General features: G+C 35.4%; 1 protein-coding gene and 1 pseudogene across 1 annotated transcript; both read right to left on the bottom strand.

The window, feature by feature from the left end:
* Window positions 1–1,507: 1,507 nt before the first annotated feature.
* Window positions 1,508–4,020, bottom strand: LOC105964683 (wall-associated receptor kinase 1 pseudogene; annotated as a pseudogene).
* Window positions 4,021–7,573: 3,553 nt separating this feature from the next.
* On the bottom strand, window positions 7,574–10,595 carry LOC105964541 (putative wall-associated receptor kinase-like 16). Its single transcript, XM_088820399.1, has 3 exons — window positions 9,449–10,595; window positions 9,188–9,355; window positions 7,574–9,027 (listed from the first exon to the last, which is right to left on the bottom strand). Exons 1-3 carry the CDS (start codon window positions 10,398–10,400, stop codon window positions 7,901–7,903), a joined length of 2,247 nt encoding a protein of 748 aa, XP_088676525.1. The 5' UTR covers window positions 10,401–10,595; the 3' UTR covers window positions 7,574–7,900.
* Window positions 10,596–20,687: the final 10,092 nt, after the last annotated feature.

Raw genomic sequence — 20,687 nt, 5'->3', positions numbered from 1 at the left:
CTGTATGTTTCTATTTTCATCAATACTCTTGGTTTGTCACCTTACATCTCTAAATATTTAATACGAGTTTTGCTCGACAGCCTTCTCTCTCTCTCTCTCTCTCTCTCTCTCTCTCTCTCTCTCTCTCTCTCTCTCTCTCTCTCTCTCTCTCTCTCTCTCTCTCTCTCTCTCTCTCTCTCTCTCTCTCTCTTTCTATATATATATATATATATATATGGCAAAGTTCACTTTGCGCCCTTTAATTATGGGGTGTGTCGCAAACACACCCCTCAATAACAAAACGTATAAAATATCCCCTCGTGTTTGTATTTCATTTAAATATGCTGACATTACTTATTAACTTTCTTGTTGCCTTTTTCTTTGGAAATTTTATCCCTATTGTATAGGGTTCAAAGCTTATATGTGTATTATTTTTTTACCTTTATTTTTCTTCATTTTTTTCATTTAAAATTAATTCATTTTTTTCTTAACCTCACTAATATATCCAACTCTTGTTGTAATCATGAGCTCAATTTCATATAGCAATCCTAAACAACCCACATTAGCAACTAGATACCTATTTTCTCTAATTAAATCAAACATCTCAAAATTGGACATTAAATCAGGATAAACATCTCACTCAATATTGTCATTCAAACCCCCAACATATTCAAACTCCGTAAAGGCTTCCACAATGCATTTTAATTACGAAAAAAATGACATGCCACTATAACCTACAAAAAAATTGCTCAAGATTATAAAATATTAAAATAAGCTTAAAAATTGCTTAAATAGTCATCCAAGTATCGTTTGCAAGATGAGTTATGTTGGAAAAAAATGAACGAGATGTGACTTTAATTTACATTTTTTTAATTTTCACTGAAATATTTCAAATTACCATGGCTCACATATGTAAATTGTTTGATATTTGGTCGCTAGGGGTATAAGTTGTGAGTTCTATAAAAGTTTGGTGTCTGGTAGAAGAATATAATGCATCTTAATTTTTAGAGTTAACAATTTTCTCATTTATGCATTCTACATCTGTTTCTGTTTCAATTGTTACACTTCGCACTGCTGCTTTCTCACATGAAACTTGGTCCGGGCCTTGGAAGATGTGGCTAAATCAATTGCATATATGATTGCATCTGGATCTTGTTACTGATTTCATCTTTACAGGTATCCACATCATCCTGTAACTTCTTAACTTTCAAATTGTTATAACTTATTTTGGATATATCGAATTTGTTGGATAGTTGATTATATGTAACAACTTTCCTTGGAGGTTTCTGCTCTTTGCTGCTCTTTTTTTAAGAACCAGATATTAACTCCTATTTATTTAATTAAGTATGATATAAAACTTCATTTGAATTAAGTATTAACTCCAGGTATGTGTTGCATATTAACTCCTATAACATAAAAATTAGGAAAATTATGTATACACGAAGAATAATATGGGGAAACATGAATTAAGAAAGAGCCTGATAGGAAACACCATAGCGCATAAATAACTTCTATATGCTACTTTCGATTAACGAGGAGTATTGATTGCATGAAACAAATCACTCTCCAAATTGTACTGCCGAAATGTGAAATCAGGATATACTGGAACTGGATATAGATCAGGTTGTTGCTCACTTGTTGCTCCCATGTTTCCATCAAGGATTTGTTCTTCTTTTTTGTGGGACTGTATATTATACTTTCTCAACCTCTCCAATTCCATTGTTACTTCTTTCATTGTTGGTCTTTCTTCTCCTTTTGACTCAAGACATCTCTTAACAACCTCACCCATTGCACCGATTTGCTCCAAACTCCCTTCCCTCATAATTTTTGGCTCAATTATTTGGAACAACCGATTTTCCTTCACACATGCAACAAAGTAATTAGCCAGGTTAATCTCTTCTTCACTCTTTTCAGTAGACACAGGTTTTCTACCTGTTAGAAGCTCAGCCAACACCACCCCAAAGCTATATACATCACTTTTTTCAGTCAGTTGGCTTGTACGGAAATACTCAGGATCAAGATAACCAAAGGTTCCCTGTACAAGAGTGGTTGCTCGTGTTCGATCAATAGGAATGAGTCTTGAAGCTCCAAAATCTGCTATTTTTGCAGTGTAAGACTCATCTAATAATATATTAGGAGATTTAATATCTCTATGGATAATCGGCATTCCAGCTGAAGAATGAAGATAGGCAAGTGCACCAGCAGCCTCTGAGGCAATCCTCAAACGATTTTCCCAGGAAAACCATGTCATTTCCTCACTATTATGAATATAGTGAAATAGGGTACCATTTGAGATATATTCATATACTAATAAAGGTACCTCAGTTTCCAAACAACATCCCATTAGTTTTACCACATTTCTGTGGTTAACCTGAGTCAGAATAACCATCTCATTGATGAATATCTCTATTTGGCTCTCGTCCAATTTTATGGATTTCTTGATTGCAACAACACGTTCGTCACTTAGTATCCCTTTGTAAACTGTTCCATAACCACCTCGACCGAGTATTCGATCCTCAGAATAATTATTGGTAGCCTTCTCAAGCTCTTGAGCAGAAAATACTTTAGCTGATTCCATACCACCCTTCTCAGAAGACAATTGCTTCTTCAATAACAAACCACCATTTTGGTGGAAAAACTTATGTCGTAGTTTCATGAGTTTCCTGTTTTTGATGGCAAAGTATATCCATGTAATGCCAATTATCACAGTCACGAAGCCTAACCCAATACCTGAAAATTCAAATTTTGAAATCCTAATATTTGATCTTTATACACATCCAACGCAATTGAAAACAAAGAATAAAGAGATTGAATTGAAGTTTATCAATCACAAGTACCTAATGACAACTTCATAGCTGAGATGGATCTTTTATGTTTAAAGCAGCCACTGCCATTTTTTGTGCCATCACCCATGAGGCCATGAGGACACGAACAATTATAACTACCAGGAGAATTAGTGCATGAGGCAATTGGTACACATGGACTATTTTCACATTCGTTTGTGTCTGAAATTGAGAAATGAACATTATAATAATCTGTTTGTCAAAACATCAAAATAGATAAATAATTTATAGCTAGCCTAATAAATTACGTGTGGTGTAAAAAGACAAAAGAAAACTAACCTGTGCAGCCTGGTTCGAGATATGGATTGCCCTCATATCCCTGAAAGCATATGCAGTTATATCCATTAACACTGGTGGTGGAGTCGACGCAGGTACTGTTCTTGTGACATGCAAAATCATCAAATTTTCGAGCTTCATCACAAGTTTCATTCTGAATCACCCAATCGATAACTATTGGGACATTCTCAATGATTCGTTCTTCAAAAGTGATGTCATCGAGGTTAGAGGAATGAAATGTAAAGGTATCCTGCTCTGCAAGAAAGGCATAACCACAACGGCTAAAGGACCACACATTAATGTGTTTATGAATGCTGCTTAGAGAGGCATAAAGTCTTTTTAGACCCTTTGATATTGAGGTCTGGCAACAGCCGGTACCATTGCAATAACCATCAAGAATTTGCTCTCTTGAAGTACAAGTGGAAACGCACTCATTGGTCGAATTAGCATCGTCAAGCCCGAATAGTAGGGCAATATCATCACACCCGACAATTGTGAACTTGTTTGCATCAGATATGCTAAAAGGTGGCTGTATCTGGATGTCTTCGAATAGATCATGTCTGGTTACATCGCCTATTTTGTTGTAACAGGTGGCAACCATGTGGTTCTTGATCCTGATTTTTGAATCTGTTATATCAGCAACTTCAACCCCCAATATTCCACTGAAGGGCTTTGGAGGGTTGAAATCATGATCGCAGTTGATATCAAATGAAGGGTGTATTGAACATTTTGAGCCTATGCCGAATGGATAAGGAACAACTAAATTCCCACACTTGCTTTTGCAGCCTGGCTTTGTTATGTTGGCGCCTTTTGTGATAGTTGATGGAGGTCTCCTAGTGTTGGTTTGATTGGAAACTACCACTGCATATTTGACCGATACGAAATGGAATAGAAGAGAGGATACAAGAATTTTTGTTAACATTGTTGGTTTGCTATAATGCATTCAAAAAAGTGTGGGTTGCTGGTGATTTAATTTTGAGCTAGCTAATATGCAGCAACAATATTGATTGTCTTCAATCTTCAAACTAGGCATCACGTTACATTAGTCAGAGCATATAAAAATATAATTGGCACGATAGTTGCAAGTTGAAGTGTATGTATAATATAATATCAAAGGAGTTTGTAAGAATAACATAAACTAATTGTTGAAGCAGTTGTATTTAGGACACTGTCAAACTAAACCTCAATAATATAAGTATTAATATTTGCAGAATTTTAATTATATGATTACCTCTCACGTCATGCAAGATTGTCAACCATCTCTAATTTTTTTGTTTTCACCAGTACTCTTAGTTGTCAGCTTACATATCTAAATATTTACAAGAAATTGTTTGAGTTGGTGAAATAACACACTAAAGAAAATTTAGTAAATATTTCTTATGTAATTAGCAAAAAACTAATTTTTTGTAAGAAAAATAATTAACAAAGAAGAAATTATTTTAAATTTTTAAATTTTGATATAGAATAATTTCCACACATTTTCTTCAAAAATTATCATGGAAACTAGAGAAATATATGGAGTTTTTAGCAAGCGGTACACCTGTGATAAGTATAATTATCGAAAAAGTCCTTGTGTTAAAAGTATTAGCATTTACCCCCTACAAAATTTAGTCAAACACATGCAATCCCCTAATCCATGATCGTGCAACACACTCGCCAGTTATGCGACTGAGAGTGTGTTTTCAGCCTGAAAAGACATAAATAGCCTCTAAATCAGAAATTTCAAAAATTATATATTTACCCCAGAATTTTTGTAACTCACATATGAATTTTTCATTTTTTAATTCAGTCCCTCATAGTTTCAGTAAACCCCTCTCTCCGATTGAAACTCAAACACACTATCCTTTTCTCGTCTGCTCCGTTCATGGCCGGAAACCATTATCCGGACTTCGCCATCGTTAACCACTCCTCCCCTCCCTTGTTTATTTAAATATATTTGATTTACATTTCATATATATATATATATATATATATATATATATATATATATATATATATATATATATATATATATATATATATATATATATATATATATATATATATATATATATATTATAATTACGAAATAAGGAAATATATAATACTTATAAAACTAAAAATAACTATGTTATAAAATTCGGTACAATTAAATTACTTATAGAATTGTTTAAAAAATACAAAATAAAGTTTTATAACATAAATTAATTAATATTAGATCTTTAAGATTTATTTATTTTTAATACGTATTTTATTTCATAAAAGTCCAACTAAAAGAACTAAATATTAAAATTTATTAAAATATATAAAATAAAAATAAACATTCAGAAATATAAACATAAGAAATTGGCTTTTGTGTATATATTTTTGGGTGTGTATAAAATACCTCAATATGTGCTGCGTAACACACTTTCTTGATTTTTTCAGCTATTTTCTTTGTAATTATATTTATTGACTTAAATAATTACATAATGATTAAGCAAGGATAATTACAGTTTTGGTCCCCTAGTTTGCACGTTTTTCACTTTTGGTCCCCCATTTACCGACGTCAACAAAATACACACTAATGTTATCACATTTTAACACATTTAGTCCTTCCTATGTTTGACCGTCAATAAGTAACGGTCAACTGTTGAATTAGGGCTGAATTTGAGATTTTTCATAGATAAAAATTGCACTCACACCCCTGCATTCTTTTAAAATATTCTAAAACCCCCTAAAATTTTAGTCAACCCTAATTTAACCCAAATTTCATCATTAAATCAATTTTGACAAACGACACCGATTTTACGAGCATTACCGCTGACCGTTGAGCGCCGTTGATTTTTTTTTACTTCTTTTTTTCGGCATTGAGTTTTTTATTTAATATTGATTTTGACGACGTTCACGGACATTGTATTCTCGGTTAATATAATATTCACTTTTTTTTTTCCTTTTTTCTTGATTTTTTACGAACTTTTTCCTTTGACTTTTTTTCCGATCAACACAATTACTGTATAACACAATAATAATAATACTATATTAATATCTAGTATCGTAATATTAAAATTGAAAACTTCTAACAAAGCTTTTATCTAAAATTGTAGGGCCTAAATACAATTTAAAAAAAATTCTAAATCCATAATTTCTTCCCCTCAATTTTTTTTTCGTGGAACCGCCAGTGCATCCCAAATTTATTCCCAATAAAATATGAATAAGATGAATTAGGCATGTGCGGAGTAATTTGGAATGAGATAACCACTCTAATACAGCCGTTTTGGGGGCTAACACCGGCCGTTAATTTTTATTTTTTTTGTCTTAATTTTTTTCCGTCATTGAGATGCGTTGACTTTTTCCTTTTTTTCTTTATTTGACTTTTTTATGATATTATTTTCTTGCTGATTATCAGCTTTGATTTTTTTTTTTAATTATATTTTTCCATTACTCAACAATTTAAATAAAAATAAAATAAAAAGCAAGAAAAAAAAAATTCAACGCTGTTAAGCCGACATTCAACATCGGTCAACAGCGTGAAAAAAAGATCAATCGACAAAAGAGTCAACCGAGTTAAAAAGAAAGTCAACGTCGGATTACCCAATTTTGAATCGGGGTCATTGGTTAAAATTGGTTAGTTGATGAAATAGGGGTTAAATTATGGTTGGATAAAATTTTAGAGGTTTTTAGAATATTTTGAAAGAATACATGGGTCTTACTGCATTTTTCTCAAAGAAAAACCCTAAATTCAACCGTTGACCGTTACTACTAAAAGGTCAAACAGACGGAGGGACTAAATATGTTAAAATGTGACAACATTAATGTGTATTTTGTTAACGGCGGTAAATGGGGGACCAAAAGTGAAAAACGGACAACCTTGGGGGACCAAAACCGTTGTTGATTAAGCACTACCTAAATCCCCCCTTTAATCCGTCTTAAAATATCTGTTGATGCTATATTATTCAGTTTGGAGCCAAACTATGGTTGCAAATGGGTGTGAGGATTTTGATTTCTGGGGAGGATACAGAGAAATGATTTAGATGTGATCATAGAGAGTGGATTCTAGCCTTACTCCAAAATGAGAGCCAATAATTTGGAATTCGTTTTAAGATAAATTCATCTAAATAAAGTTGAAGGTTGCATTTAGATTCAAGGAATTGGTTTGAGGATGAATTTCAAATCGCTACACGGATTTAAAGTCCACTGCAATTGTTAAAAAAAGAACTAGATCAAAATAAAGAGTTGAGGATAAAAAGTTCACAGGTAATCAACTCTACCAAACAATCTCTAACGGTTTGTTATTATGAATTTTAAAGTTTTAATTTCAAATTATTCAATTGAAATGAAGCGAGGAAGTTCAGTTGCTCATAAAGATTGGTGGAGATAAATACACGCAACACAAAAAGACTAGTCTAGAAGACGAGAACATAATATACCTCGACTTGTATGGCGTAACTCTAATGGTTTAGATCACCTTTTCATGATTTCTTACTATGCAAGGAGTTGGCTGAAATAATTGATGATTGTGAAGCTTCAAAATTGCATTCCATAAATGTTATCACATATTGTACAAACAAAAGCAAAAAACTAATAATCAGTAGAGTTCATACAACCAACAAGTTCAATATACCAAGAGAATGTGACGCATACAGTAATATCGTTTCTTCTTTAGAGAAGACAACGGATTGTTTGTCTGCTCCAATTCGGATATGCAAGTTGATTAATGAAGAGTTATCTTAACTCTTCTTACACACAAATTATGAACATGAGAAGAATAGTAGGAAAAACCTTGTGTCGTTCCATTTAGCGAGGGCTACTAATTGCACTGATCAAGCTGTTGTCCAATCCATTTATACTGGATATAGATCAGGGTGCTGCTCACCGGTTAATCTCATGTTTCTATCAGGCATTATCTCTTCTTGTTTGTGGGACTGTAAATTATACTTTCTTAACCTCTCCAGTTCAATCATCACTTCTTTCATGGTTGGCCTTTCTTCACCTTTTAACTCGAGACATCTTTTAACAATCGCAGCCACTGCGCTAATTTGCTCCAAACTCCCTTCCTTTAAAATTCTTGGCTCAATAATTTGGAACAGACGATTTTTTGTCACGAACATTACAAAGTAAGTAGATAGGTTCATCTCTTCTTCACTCTTTTGAATACACAGAGGTTTTCTCCCCGTGAGGAGCTCAGCCAAGACCACCCCGAAGCTATAAACATCACTTTTCTCTCTCAATTGGCTTGTTTGGAAATACTCGGGATCAAGATAACCCAGGGTTCCCTGTACAAGAGTGGTCACTTGTGTCCGATCAATAGGGATGAGTCTTGAAGCTCCAAAATCTGCTATTTTTGCAGTATAATACTCATCCAACAATATGTTGGCAGACTTAACATCTCTATGAATAATAGGCATTGCTGCTGAAGAATGAAGATAGGCAAGTGCACTGGCAGCCTCTGTAGCAATCCTCAGCCGATTTTCCCAAGAAAACCAGGGCATGTCCCCACTGTTTTGGATATGGTAAAATAGGGTATTGTTTGAGACATATTCATATACTAACAAAGGTACTTCAGTTTCCAAACAACATCCCAATAATTTGACTACATTTCTGTGGTTAACCTGAGTCAAAATAACCACCTCATTGATGAAAACCTCTATTTGGCTATGATCCATTATTATGGATTTCTTGATTGCAACAATACGTTTATCTCTCAGTATCCCCCTGTAAACTGTTCCATAACCCCCTCGGCCGAGGATGCGATCATTGGAATAGTTGTTGGTGGCCTTCTCAAGCTCTTTTGCAGAAAATATTTTAGTTGATTCTATAGTAGTCTCATTAGAAGAAAGTTGTTGCTTCAATAAGAAACCACCATTTTGCTCGAAAAACTTTTCTCGTAGTTTCATGAGGTTCCTCTTCTGGATGATGAAGTATAACCAATTAATGCCGATTATCAAAACCAAGAAGCCTAAACCGAAACCTGAAAATTCACATTTGAGAATCCTAGACGTTAAACCAAATTTACCACCTTATGGTTCCTAAAAGCTGTAAACATGAATTTGCTTAATACTTGAAATCTATCCTCACGTAACATAGCCAAAAGAAAGGATAAAGACATTGAATTTATCATTTATATGTACCTATTGATAACTTTAGCGCTGATATGGGTTTCTTATGTTTATAGCAGCCAGTGCCATGTTTGGTGCCATCACCCGTGAGGCCATCAGGACACAAACAATTATAACTACCAGGAGAATTAGTGCATGTGGAATTTGCTACACATGGACTATTCTCACATTCATTTGTGTCTGAAAATAGGAAATAAACATCATAATAGTAAGCTTATCTAGATAACTATGGTAAGCCGTAAGTGTAGTGTAAAATACAAAAGAAGTACTAACCTGTGCAGCCTGGGTCGAGATATGGATGGCTCTCATATCCACCCAAGCAGCTGCAATGATACCCACCAAGACCTGTGTCAGAATCAATGCAATAAGTATTCTTCTGACATGCATAATCACTCGAGTTTTGTGAGTGACTGCATGTTTTGTTCCCAATCACCCAATCTAGGAGTATCGGGACATTTTGGATGGTTCTGTTTGTAAAGGTTTTGTCCATGAGGTCAGATGAATGAAATGCGTATGTGTTTTGCTCTGCTAGAAAGGCATAACCACAAGGGTCGAAGGACCACACATTAGTGTGATTGTTGAAGGTTCCAAGGGCAGCTTCGAAACGTTGTAGTCCCTTTGGTATTGAGATTTGGCAACAACCTATACCAGTACAAGAACCATCACGAATATCCTCTTTCGTAGAGCAAAGAGACACACACCCGGTTGAGAAATTAAGCCCTTGAGTTCCCGATAGGATGGCATAATCATCACATCCGATGGTAGTGAACTTATTTGCATTTGAAAAGCTCAAGTATGGAGATAACTCGATTGAGAATGAGGTTACCCTGATCGACTTTCCTAGTTGGTCATAACATCTGTAAGCCAACCAGTTGTTGATCCTCATGTGGGAGTTTGTTACATCAATAACTTCAAGATTTCCTATACCAAGAAAGGACCTTGGAGGGCTGAAAGAAGTGTTGCAGTTGATATCGTATTGAGGATCTATAGAACATCCTGAGTCTATTCCAATTCCAAATGGATATGGAATAGTTAAATTCCCACACTTGCTTTCACACCCAGGCTTAGCTATGTTACCGCCGTTTGTCATAGTTGTCAAAGGCGTCTTTGTGTTGGTTTCGTTAGAAACCGCCACAACACATTCGATTAATACGAAATGGAAGAGAAGAGAAGACAAAAGAAATTTTGTTAGCATTGTTGCTGATGATTTTGAGCTACTACGCATTCGGACAAGTCAAAACAATGATCTATCTATATATGTTAGAAGGGTGTGAGATATAGGAAGAGTAGCCTGCTAATTTGTTGGGAGACAAATATTTTTGAACTTTATGAACTTGAGGTAGGAACTATAGGAAGGATTTCTTACATTTATCAGAATTTGTATACAACTCTATGATGCATCATTTGTTAAGACACTGTCAAACTAAACACAATATTTATTTCATGGAAGGATAAGGATTTGTAGTTGGAGCAGTATTTTAATTAAGGACATCCCCTCACATCTCAAAACGAATGTCAACCATCCTGCCCCTTTTTTCCAGCTCTTATTACCATGACTTCACGAAAATAAATCCAGAGTATTTTCGGAAAATATGCTAAATTTGCTAATCGCTTGCATATGACAATTCGGTGGTAAACGAGCGGAGCCGCTCGTGAGCTCGATGAACCGGCTCGAAAAAAGTTCAATCTCGAACTCGAGCTTTTGGACGAGATGAGCTCGAGCTTTTTTGTAGTTGTCTATGATCTCACGAGGCGGCTTGCAAACCTTTTTTTTTTGCTTTTTATATATTATTTTTTATTTCAATAATGTATAACAATATAAAATATTATAGAAATAATATAAAAAGAACATATAAATATATATATATATATATATATATATATATATATATATATATATATATATATATATATATATATATATATATATATATATATATATATATATATATATATATATAATATTCATCTTGAGTTTTTTTTTATTATCTAAATATTTTTAACAATAAAAAAAAAAAAAAAACCAAAAAAAACAAAAAAAAAAAAAACCCAAAAAGAAATCCTAAAATAAGTTTGGTCAACATAAACACGATAACCATCTTGTTCTTCTCAACATAAACTTTCTTAAGTTTCATCCTATGCAGAACTGCAACTGGTTTAGTCAACTCCAGTTGATCAATTTCATATGCTTCCTGTTAGAATTTATTTCGTGCAGATATAAATTATTTGTGTCAGATTCAGTTTTTCGTTACTGTTGCGTGAAGTGTTGCAACAGTTCGTGAAGCAGTTCGTAAAAACAGAAATAAACGAGACACAAATTTTAATGTGGTTCGGATACAATTGTACCCTACATCCACGGGGACCTGCAAATAAAATTTACTAATTTTTAGTTTTACGAATACAGTAGTAGGACTTAATCAAAATACAAAGACTCCCTCTTTGTTGACGCCGTTCTTGTATACTACACTGAATTATAAATCTTCAATTTGCAGCACGTCCCTTGCTCCGCACGGTTGAACTCCCTTCAACGCTGAATCCCTCAGTCGGCGGATCGATCTCCTCCCGAGATCTGTTTAAGCCCCTCTCCCGAAGAACCGATCTTCTTTTTATATAGACGAAGCAAACTTGTGATACTCGTTGAATCTTGGTGTCTTCACCACAAAGCCTTGAAGCCGATATATTTTCTATGAAAATCACGTATCACGATGGATCAATAAAAACGAGAGGAAAAAATATATTTTCTCTGAATTCTTCTCTCGATTAAGATCAAAAGGTCTGGAGCAGCAACGTAAGAGCAGAAAATAATTTTTCTCTCAAAATAAAAGGGACGGCCTCCAAAGACGTTGATGCTCCTCCTTTTATACTTCCTTTTGAATAGTAGAGCCCTGTGCAAATGTATAGCCCATTAGGTTATTTTTATTCTCACGTAAGGAAGAAGAGTTGTGAAACAAATGAAAGTCTTTTGTCAAGAAAGTTCCTTGTTAATCAAAACACTTAGGCAATTTAATAAATTAATGACAAAATAAGAGTTTAAACGAACTAAGGAAATTTCCCTAGTTTTTATACACGGTTTTCACACACGTGCTGAAAAACCGAAATTAGAATCCTCTCGGATTCTAACAATCTCCCCCTTTGTCATCTATTTATTATAATCAAGTCCTCCCCCTTAGTCAAATACCTGAAAATAAAATAATTAGATGATAGACGGAAACAATAAAACTAAGGATCATCATCAACTCTTTCAACAACAAGAGTGGCATCAACTGCTGCAATAGTAAGTGCCACAGTTTCAGCAACTGTTCCCACAGTAGTGGCTTCGGCAGGTGGTTCACAACAAAGTTAACTCCCCCTGCATGTGTATCTCCCTGTGCATGATCCTTAGGCAGCTCCTCTTGCAAATGCATTCATTCTTCCCCTTTGCTTACTTGGCTTGGTAGACATGGAGATCGGTGGAACGCGACGTGGTAAATCATCCACGTGATAAGAGACTCAGCAAATAACGTCGGCATTATAGCTCCTCCTTTTATATTCTTGTGAAGACCTAAACCAATTAATGACAATAAACATCTCCATAGAATTTCACTTGGTGTTGTTGACTTAGAATCCCACGAGATTCTAACACTCTCCCCCTTTGGCATTGATTGGTCAGAATATTTACTCCCCCTAACTATATGATACATGCATGAACAAGGGTTAGCAAATTCAGAATAACATCTGCACATATAAACTGTTGCAACAGTTTATCAAACAGTTCAGCAGATAGTGTACAGTTGTTCAATTAAGCAAAGAACAATAAAAAATATGCAGTAGCAGAATCAACTTCCCTTTACAATGAATTCCTCCTTATTTGTCATGTATTTCTGCACTATTCCAACAACTGTATGATGCATTGTCTCAACTGTTGTCTGAACTCCCCCTGCATTCCTGTACTGTTCCAGCAGCTGTCTGATGCACTGTCGCAACAGTTGTCGGAACTCTTCCCGTGTTCATGCCATCGCTGACTGTTCTTTTCTCCCCATTTCTGGGCAATCACCATGCATAGATAACTCAACATGGGCTAATGATCTTGATGATTCGAGCAAGCTGTTCAAACACTTAACAAAAAGATCAAACGTAGAGAGAATTTTGAAAGTAAGTAAGCAGAATCACCATACACGACGGGCACACAAAATCACAAACTCACAAACTCAATACCACACGATAATTGCAATGCGAAAATCAAAGGATAGTGATATCAAATCCAACATTAAATAACAAAGGCTACAGACTTTGCCAAACTTCATACGAAACGTGGAAATGTGAGGAGTAAGCTCAATAGATCCGGCTGCAAAAAAAAATTAAATTTAACCGGCACATAAACAAAAATCCCGTCTCTCTCTCTCTCTTTTTTTTTTTTTTTTTTTTTTAAATAATGCCTAATGCAAGACGAGAAGTAAACATGACAAAATAAACATGAGTGAAGAGACATATGTGAATAGGATACTGCATGGACAAACAAAACATATGGGATTTATCTTCACATTCACGATAAGCGCAATCCCCAAAAATCCGACTGCCAATGCAACCAACAAACTTAATAATCCCAAGTCAAACACAAAGATGCTCTTATTAGGTAGCGTACACACACGTCTAATGGTAGCTTTTTCTCATGAAAAACATAGCAAATAAAAGGAACGAGATTATGGTGGTCGTGCAATGTGTAGTCCCCTGGGCTTTCTAATTGAGCTTTGTAGTAAGTGTTCGGTCAGGTGGTTTACTGGCTCGACTCAACTAGGCTTCGAACTATTCACTGACCATATATATATAATTTATATTGGCCGTGCAATGTGTAGTCCCCTGGGCTTTCTAATTGAGTCTTGTAGCGAGCTTTCGGCTACGTGATTTACTGGCTCGACTCAAAAAGGCTTCGAACTATTCACTGACCAAATGGTTGTAGATATATATATTAGTAACAGTAGTTCAAGAGTAGCTTTCACTCATTAAAAGAGGCAGCTTTTCCCAATAAAAACATCCAACCATGACAAGACTATTCAGAGAAATAAATAAGTTGGAGCCTTTTAAGTACTCATTTTGGGAATTGGTGAAGTTCTACCCCCACAAAATTTAGATGTACACGAAGTATCAAACTCACATTAGTCTCAATCATATGCAGTATGCTTAATGCAGGTCCTATATGAGATGCAAAAACATATGAAGTGTCCTACCACTAAAAGTTGCAAGTCTGGACACACAGACTGTTGCAACAGTTCATGCAACTGCATCAGATTAAACAACATAAATTCCCAGCGATTTTCGCAAGGAATCAAATCTCTGTGCATCAAGGGTTTTTGCAAAAGCATCAGTTAATTCATTCTCTGTTGCAGCATAATCAATTGAGACAACCCCCTTTTCGACCAAGCCCCTTATGAAAAGATGACAAATATCAGTAAGCTTAGTTCTCGAATGCTGAATTGGATTCATAAACTTATTTTTCGCATACAAATTATCACAATTCAGATTACCAAGTTTTTTATTCCCCAAACTAGCTTTGTCACCAGAACTATTGGAACAGTTAGTACAATCATCACATGAGTTTAAAGAAGTAATGGCAGATAAACAATTAAGATCAGACTTCTTTACCCAGATTTTTTGTTGAGTTTTATTCACTAAATCAACCTTTATCTTGGGTTTTTGAGACGACACAAAAGTGTGATCAATTTTAGCGGAAAGTGGTGAGCGGGCCATTATTCTTTTAACCATTTTCAAGTACTTAAAACACCTGGGTCGTATATGACCAGGAACATGGCAAAAATGACAGGTAGGAACAAAAAATTTTCTTTGAAATGGCTGTGTTGGTGCAACTGTCGCAACAGTCTGTGAAACAGTGGATTGCTTAACAAAATTGATTTTTCTTTTAGGATTTTCTTTCTGTTTCGATGCACCAGTAGATAGCTGGTTACCCCCTATACCTATACGACAGTAGTTCGGCTGATTTTTGTTCAAAATTTCATTCAAAGTTACTCTACCAGTATTAAACTTAGAAATAACATCTTGGGTTTGAGCAAATTTAACCTGCAAGCTATCTATTTCTCTACTAGAAGAAATAACATTTTGTTCAAGAGTAGAAATTCTTACCTTCAACACTTTATTTTCCTCTATGAGAACATGCTTATCATTTTCAAGGCGCTTATTTACCTCAGATACTTCAAGCCACTTCCGGTACATTTTTTCATATACATCTTTCACCTCTTCGAGGGTTGGCTCTTCATCATCACTACTGCTCTCAGATTCACCTGCAAAATTAAATGATGAAGTCAGACTATTGTCCTTATTTAAAGATAATTCATCATACCTGAAATCTGTCGGACAGACTGTTGCAACAGTTCCCTCGGTTCTGCTCATCGAAGTAGTACCACTGAATGCCATAAAGTTAGTGGTTTGATCTCCTTTGTTGTTCTCATCCTCATCACTGTCCTCTTTATCACTCCAAATAGTGGTGAGTGACATCTTGTTTTTCTTCAAAGTGTTCGCACACTCGGCCTGAATATGTCCAAAACCCCCAAACTCTCGACATTGCTTTCTCCTAGACTTTGCATCACCAAAATAACCATTATTAGAAAACTTTTTAAATTTGTTAGGGTTAACAGACTTACCTGATTGAGAGGAATTTTCTCTATTTTCAATTTTTTGACGCAGGCTTTCGAGGTTATTTGACATAATTGCTAAGGATTCTTCAACATCAATGTCACACTCATGAAATGTTTGGCCTTGTGAGATGCCATGGGAAGCTTCAGCTTGGAATGCCACATTCTTCACCTTTTTCTTTTCTCGAATATTTGCTCTAAAATTCATTTCTTGGGTTTGCATTTTACCCATGAGTTCATCTAGCTTTAGCGTATTGATATCTCTCACTTCTTCGATTGCTGCAACTCTGTAAGCGAATCTTTCTGGTAATGAACGTAGTGCCTTTCTTACCAACTTTGTTTCCGAGTATTGTTCACCTAGTGCATACGATTCATTTGAAATATCACATAGCTTAGCGTGGAAATCAGCAATCGTCTCGTCCTCCTCCATATGAAGACTCTCAAATCTCGTGGCTAGCATCTGCAACTTAGATGTTTTAACAGTTGATGTGCCTTCATACGTCACTTGTAGGATCTCCCATGCCCTTTTTGCTGATTCACACGATGCTATCAGTTTGAACTGATTGTCACCAACGCCACTGAAAATTGAGTTTATCGCCCTCGAGTTGTAATTGGCAAGTAATATCTCTTCATTAGTCCATGCTTCTTCTGGTTTTACCGTTTGTATACCATCCGTTCCTTTAGCCATGGGCGGGGTCCAACCAGTCACAATAGCACGCCAAGCTCGTTCATCAACTGACTTGATGAACATCTTCATCTTCGATTTCCAGTAAGAGTAATTTGGTCCATCCAAGAGAGGTGGTCGTACTGTAGAAGCTCCTTCACGATGAAACATATCTGCATAAAACAAATTAAAAAATTAAATCCCAAAATCTCACTAAGTGTATCTAGTGACAGGCTCTTGATGCCAATTGTTAGAATTTATTTCGTGCAGATATAAATTATTTGTGTCAGATTCAGTTTTTCGTTACTGTTGCGTGAAGTGTTGCAACAGTTCGTGAAGCAGTTCGTAAAAACAGAAATAAACGAGACACAAATTTTAATGTGGTTCGGAAACAATTGTACCCTACATCCACGGGGACCTGCAAATAAAATTTACTAATTTTTAGTTTTACGAATACAGTAGTAGGACTTAATCAAAATACAAAGACTCCCTCTTTGTTGACGCCGTTCTTGTATACTACACTGAATTATAAATCTTCAATTTGCAGCACGTCCCTTGCTCCGCACGGTTGAACTCCCTTCAACGCTGAATCCCTCAGTCGGCGGATCGATCTCCTCCCGAGATCTGTTTAACCCCCTCTCCCGAAGAACCGATCTTCTTTTTATATAGACGAAGCAAACTTGTGATACTCGTTGAATCTTGGTGTCTTCACCACAAAGCCTTGAAGCCGATATATTTTCTATGAAAATCACGTATCACGATGGATCAATAAAAACGAGAGGAAAAAATATATTTTCTCTGAATTCTTCTCTCGATTAAGATCAAAAGGTCTGGAGCAGCAAGGTAAGAGCAGAAAATATTTTTTCTCTCAAAATAAAAGGGACGGCCTCCAAAGACGTTGATGCTCCTCCTTTTATACTTCCTTTTGAATAGTAGAGCCCTGTGCAAATGTATAGCCCATTAGGTTATTTTTATTCTCACGTAAGGAAGAAGAGTTGTGAAACAAATGAAAGTCTTTTGTCAAGAAAGTTCCTTGTTAATCAAAACACTTAGGCAATTTAATAAATTAATGACAAAATAAGAGTTTAAACGAACTAAGGAAACTTCCCTAGTTTTTATACACGGTTTTCACACACGTGCTGAAAAACCGAAATTAGAATCCTCTCGGATTCTAACACTTCCAATTAATTACTTGAGCTATATAATATTAGGCGGATAACGGATTAATTAAATAGTAATTGCTCTCAAGTTTTCAGACAAATTATTGAGTCCATAATTATTTGTTTGTGACTCAAATGGTAGTAACCTACACCATAATTATTGAGAGGGTCCATTAGATATAACCCCCTTAGTCTTACAAATATTAGGTGTAGATTCAAATTTAAATTTGCCATTTTGATAAAAACCCATATTTTACTAAATTCCATCAATACCCTCAATCAAATCCCACAAATCCCGTTACTTTACCTTTTGAAACTATATCAAATCTCTCCCTATTTTCCCGTTAAAACACAATCCCCACAAACCCACTACCAAAAATTTGCAAAACCTCCGAAAAAAACCAGATAATACTATACGCCGGCGACGGTAACACGCTATACGGTGGATTGACGACTTTTCTGTACTCCGACCAACACCGCATTGGTACGTCTTCGACGCTTGTTGAGTCATCACCCGTCGGTATGTTGGTATGTTTTTTGCTTAATCGACTGTGACTTTCGTATAATTGCAGATCTTCTCTAATCGCATACCGAATTCAAGCCCTAAATCATAGGTGTAGCAACGATAGATTGGCAGGCCACCAGCACCTCCACCGCCACCACCTCCGCCTCCAAGATCGTCACCTCCACCTAGACCTCGACCGGCACCACCTCCGCCTCCAAGGGTGCGACACTCGATTTAGGAGTGAAGCCAAGTAACTTAAATGCCCAATGTCGTTGTTATCGTCGTTGGCCACCGGCGGCTGCCGCCGTCACTTCTCAGATATAGGGTTTTGATGATTTTTCGGCCCATAGTCGATGAACGAGATTCATAGTCGAATTAGATCTATGGGATAGTATATTAATTGATATGGGATAGTCTATTAATATTAAAACACAAATCCTCCACCGTCACTTCTCAGATCTAGGGTTTTGATGATTCTTCGGCCCATATTTTCGGCCCATAGTCGATTAACCAGATCCATGGTCGAATTAGATCTATGGGATAGTCTATTAAATGATACGGGATAGTCTATTAATTTAACACTGATAGTCGATTAATACAGATGTAAATCGACTATGCATCTCGTTAATCAACTATGGGCCGAAGAATTATCAAAACCCTAGATTTGAGTAATCCTAGATTTGAGTAACCCTAGATTGGAGCAGTGACGGCGGCCAACGACGATATCACTTCTAAATTGATTGTTACGACCTTGGAGCAGGTGATGGTGGCTGCGCAGGTGATGGTGGCTGGAACAGGGGATGGTGGCTGTAACATTGGTATTAATGTAGATCGTTTAAAAAAAAATTACGTCGTGATATATACATCGTTATTGATTGATGATGTTTGTCTCCAGAAGATTCACGTAGTCGCAAGAGGAGGGTTCAAGTATTCTGACCAGAGTTATTTTATATGAGTATCGTAGTTGTTTTAATCATAAGTATACTATTATGATTACGTAAGATACTACCATTATCATTTTATTATACTATTATGAGATTATTAATGTACTAGAGTTTTTTAACTTGACATATTGGTTTGATTGTGTTATGATGTGTTTTAAGTATTTTATTGGTTATGTTGGAATTAGTTTACGTTTGCTTTGTTCTCAATGTTCTGGTCATTTCAGTGGTACATTGTTTGTAACAAAATTTCATACTACTACTATAACCGTAATATACTATCATAGCAGATTAATGTACTATATTGAAATCATTAATATACTATGTGGTTGAAAAATAGCATTCGAACACCTCTTTATAGCAACCAACCCACCAAACCTCAACAAAATCCGTACGAAATTAGCCATCTAAAAAAACCTAAAATCATCAAATGAACTTAAAAATGCAGAATACGAAAAATTGATTAAATAGACTACCAAATACATTTCAATGACAAAAAATTAACATCATCAAATGAATTTAAGAAATGCATAATCCAAATAATCGATTAAAATAGACTTCGAAATATATTTTAATGTACTACCGAGTAATTAAAATCGACTGCTGTAAACAAACAAAACAACTATCAACCAGGTTCAACTTCATCAACTCGACCACACCAAATATTTATTTCGATTACTGCGTAAACCAACTACGACATTCATATAAAATAACTCTGGTCAGACTACGTGAACCCTCCTCTTGCACCGCGAGAAAACCCAACGAGAGATCTTATAACATTTCAAACATCGACATCATGTCATCATTGTCAGCCAAGATACATTCACCAATGCCTTCTAGCCTATATGTCATGTTTATATCCCATCCATCGAGTTGTGGCCACTTTGAAATAACAAATGCAACCAATGAACCGCGAGAAAACCCATTCGAACATCTCTTTATAGCAACCAACCCACCAAACCTCAACAAAATCCGTACAAAATCCGCCATCGAAAAAACCTAAAATCATGAAACGAATTTAAAAATGCAGAATACTAAAAAATAATTAAATAGACTGCAAATACATTTGAATGACAATAAATTAATATCATCAAAAATAAACTTAAAATGCATAATCCAAACACTCAACTGAAAAAGACTACGAAATATATTTTAATGTACTACCGAGGTTCCTAAAATCGACCGTTGTAAACAAATAAACCAACTATCAATCGGGATCAAACTCATGAACTCGACCACACCAGACATTTATTTCGATTATTGCATAAACCAACTACGACATTCATATAAAACAACTCTGGTCCGACTGCGTGAACCATCCTCTTCTAACTCTGTGAATCATCTTCCAAACAAACATCATCAGCCGAAATAACGATGTATATGTGACGACGTAATTTTGTTAAAAAACGTTCTACTTAATAGAATCAAGTATCAACACAAATATTAAAAACGAATACAGCGAAAATACAGCGAAAATAAAAACGAAAAAAAACGAAAAAAAAACACATTCATACCCTCTTAACGACGGACAACGATGAACGCTAAAATCCGAACCTATTCCCACGCCGGTGAAAAAATCTTCAAATCCGATGGAAAACGATGAAACGCTGGAGAAATTC

This window comes from Erythranthe guttata, chromosome 7 (assembly GCF_056151865.1).
Source record: "Erythranthe guttata isolate IM_541 chromosome 7, IM_541, whole genome shotgun sequence".
NCBI classification, from domain to species: Eukaryota; Viridiplantae; Streptophyta; class Magnoliopsida; order Lamiales; family Phrymaceae; genus Erythranthe; species Erythranthe guttata.
Note: the sequence above shows the minus strand (reverse complement) of the source record. Positions and strands in the feature narration are given on the sequence as shown.

Coding starts and splice junctions, on each gene's coding strand:
- LOC105964541 (XM_088820399.1), bottom strand. CDS start 10,400: ATGCGTAGTAGCTCAAAATCATCAGCAACAATGCTAACAAAATTTCTT. Junction 9,356..9,448: donor TCTCGACCCAGGCTGCACAG/GTTAGTACTTCT, acceptor TCCTATTTTCAG/ACACAAATGAATGTGAGAAT. Junction 9,028..9,187: donor AGCGCTAAAGTTATCAATAG/GTACATATAAAT, acceptor GTGAATTTTCAG/GTTTCGGTTTAGGCTTCTTG.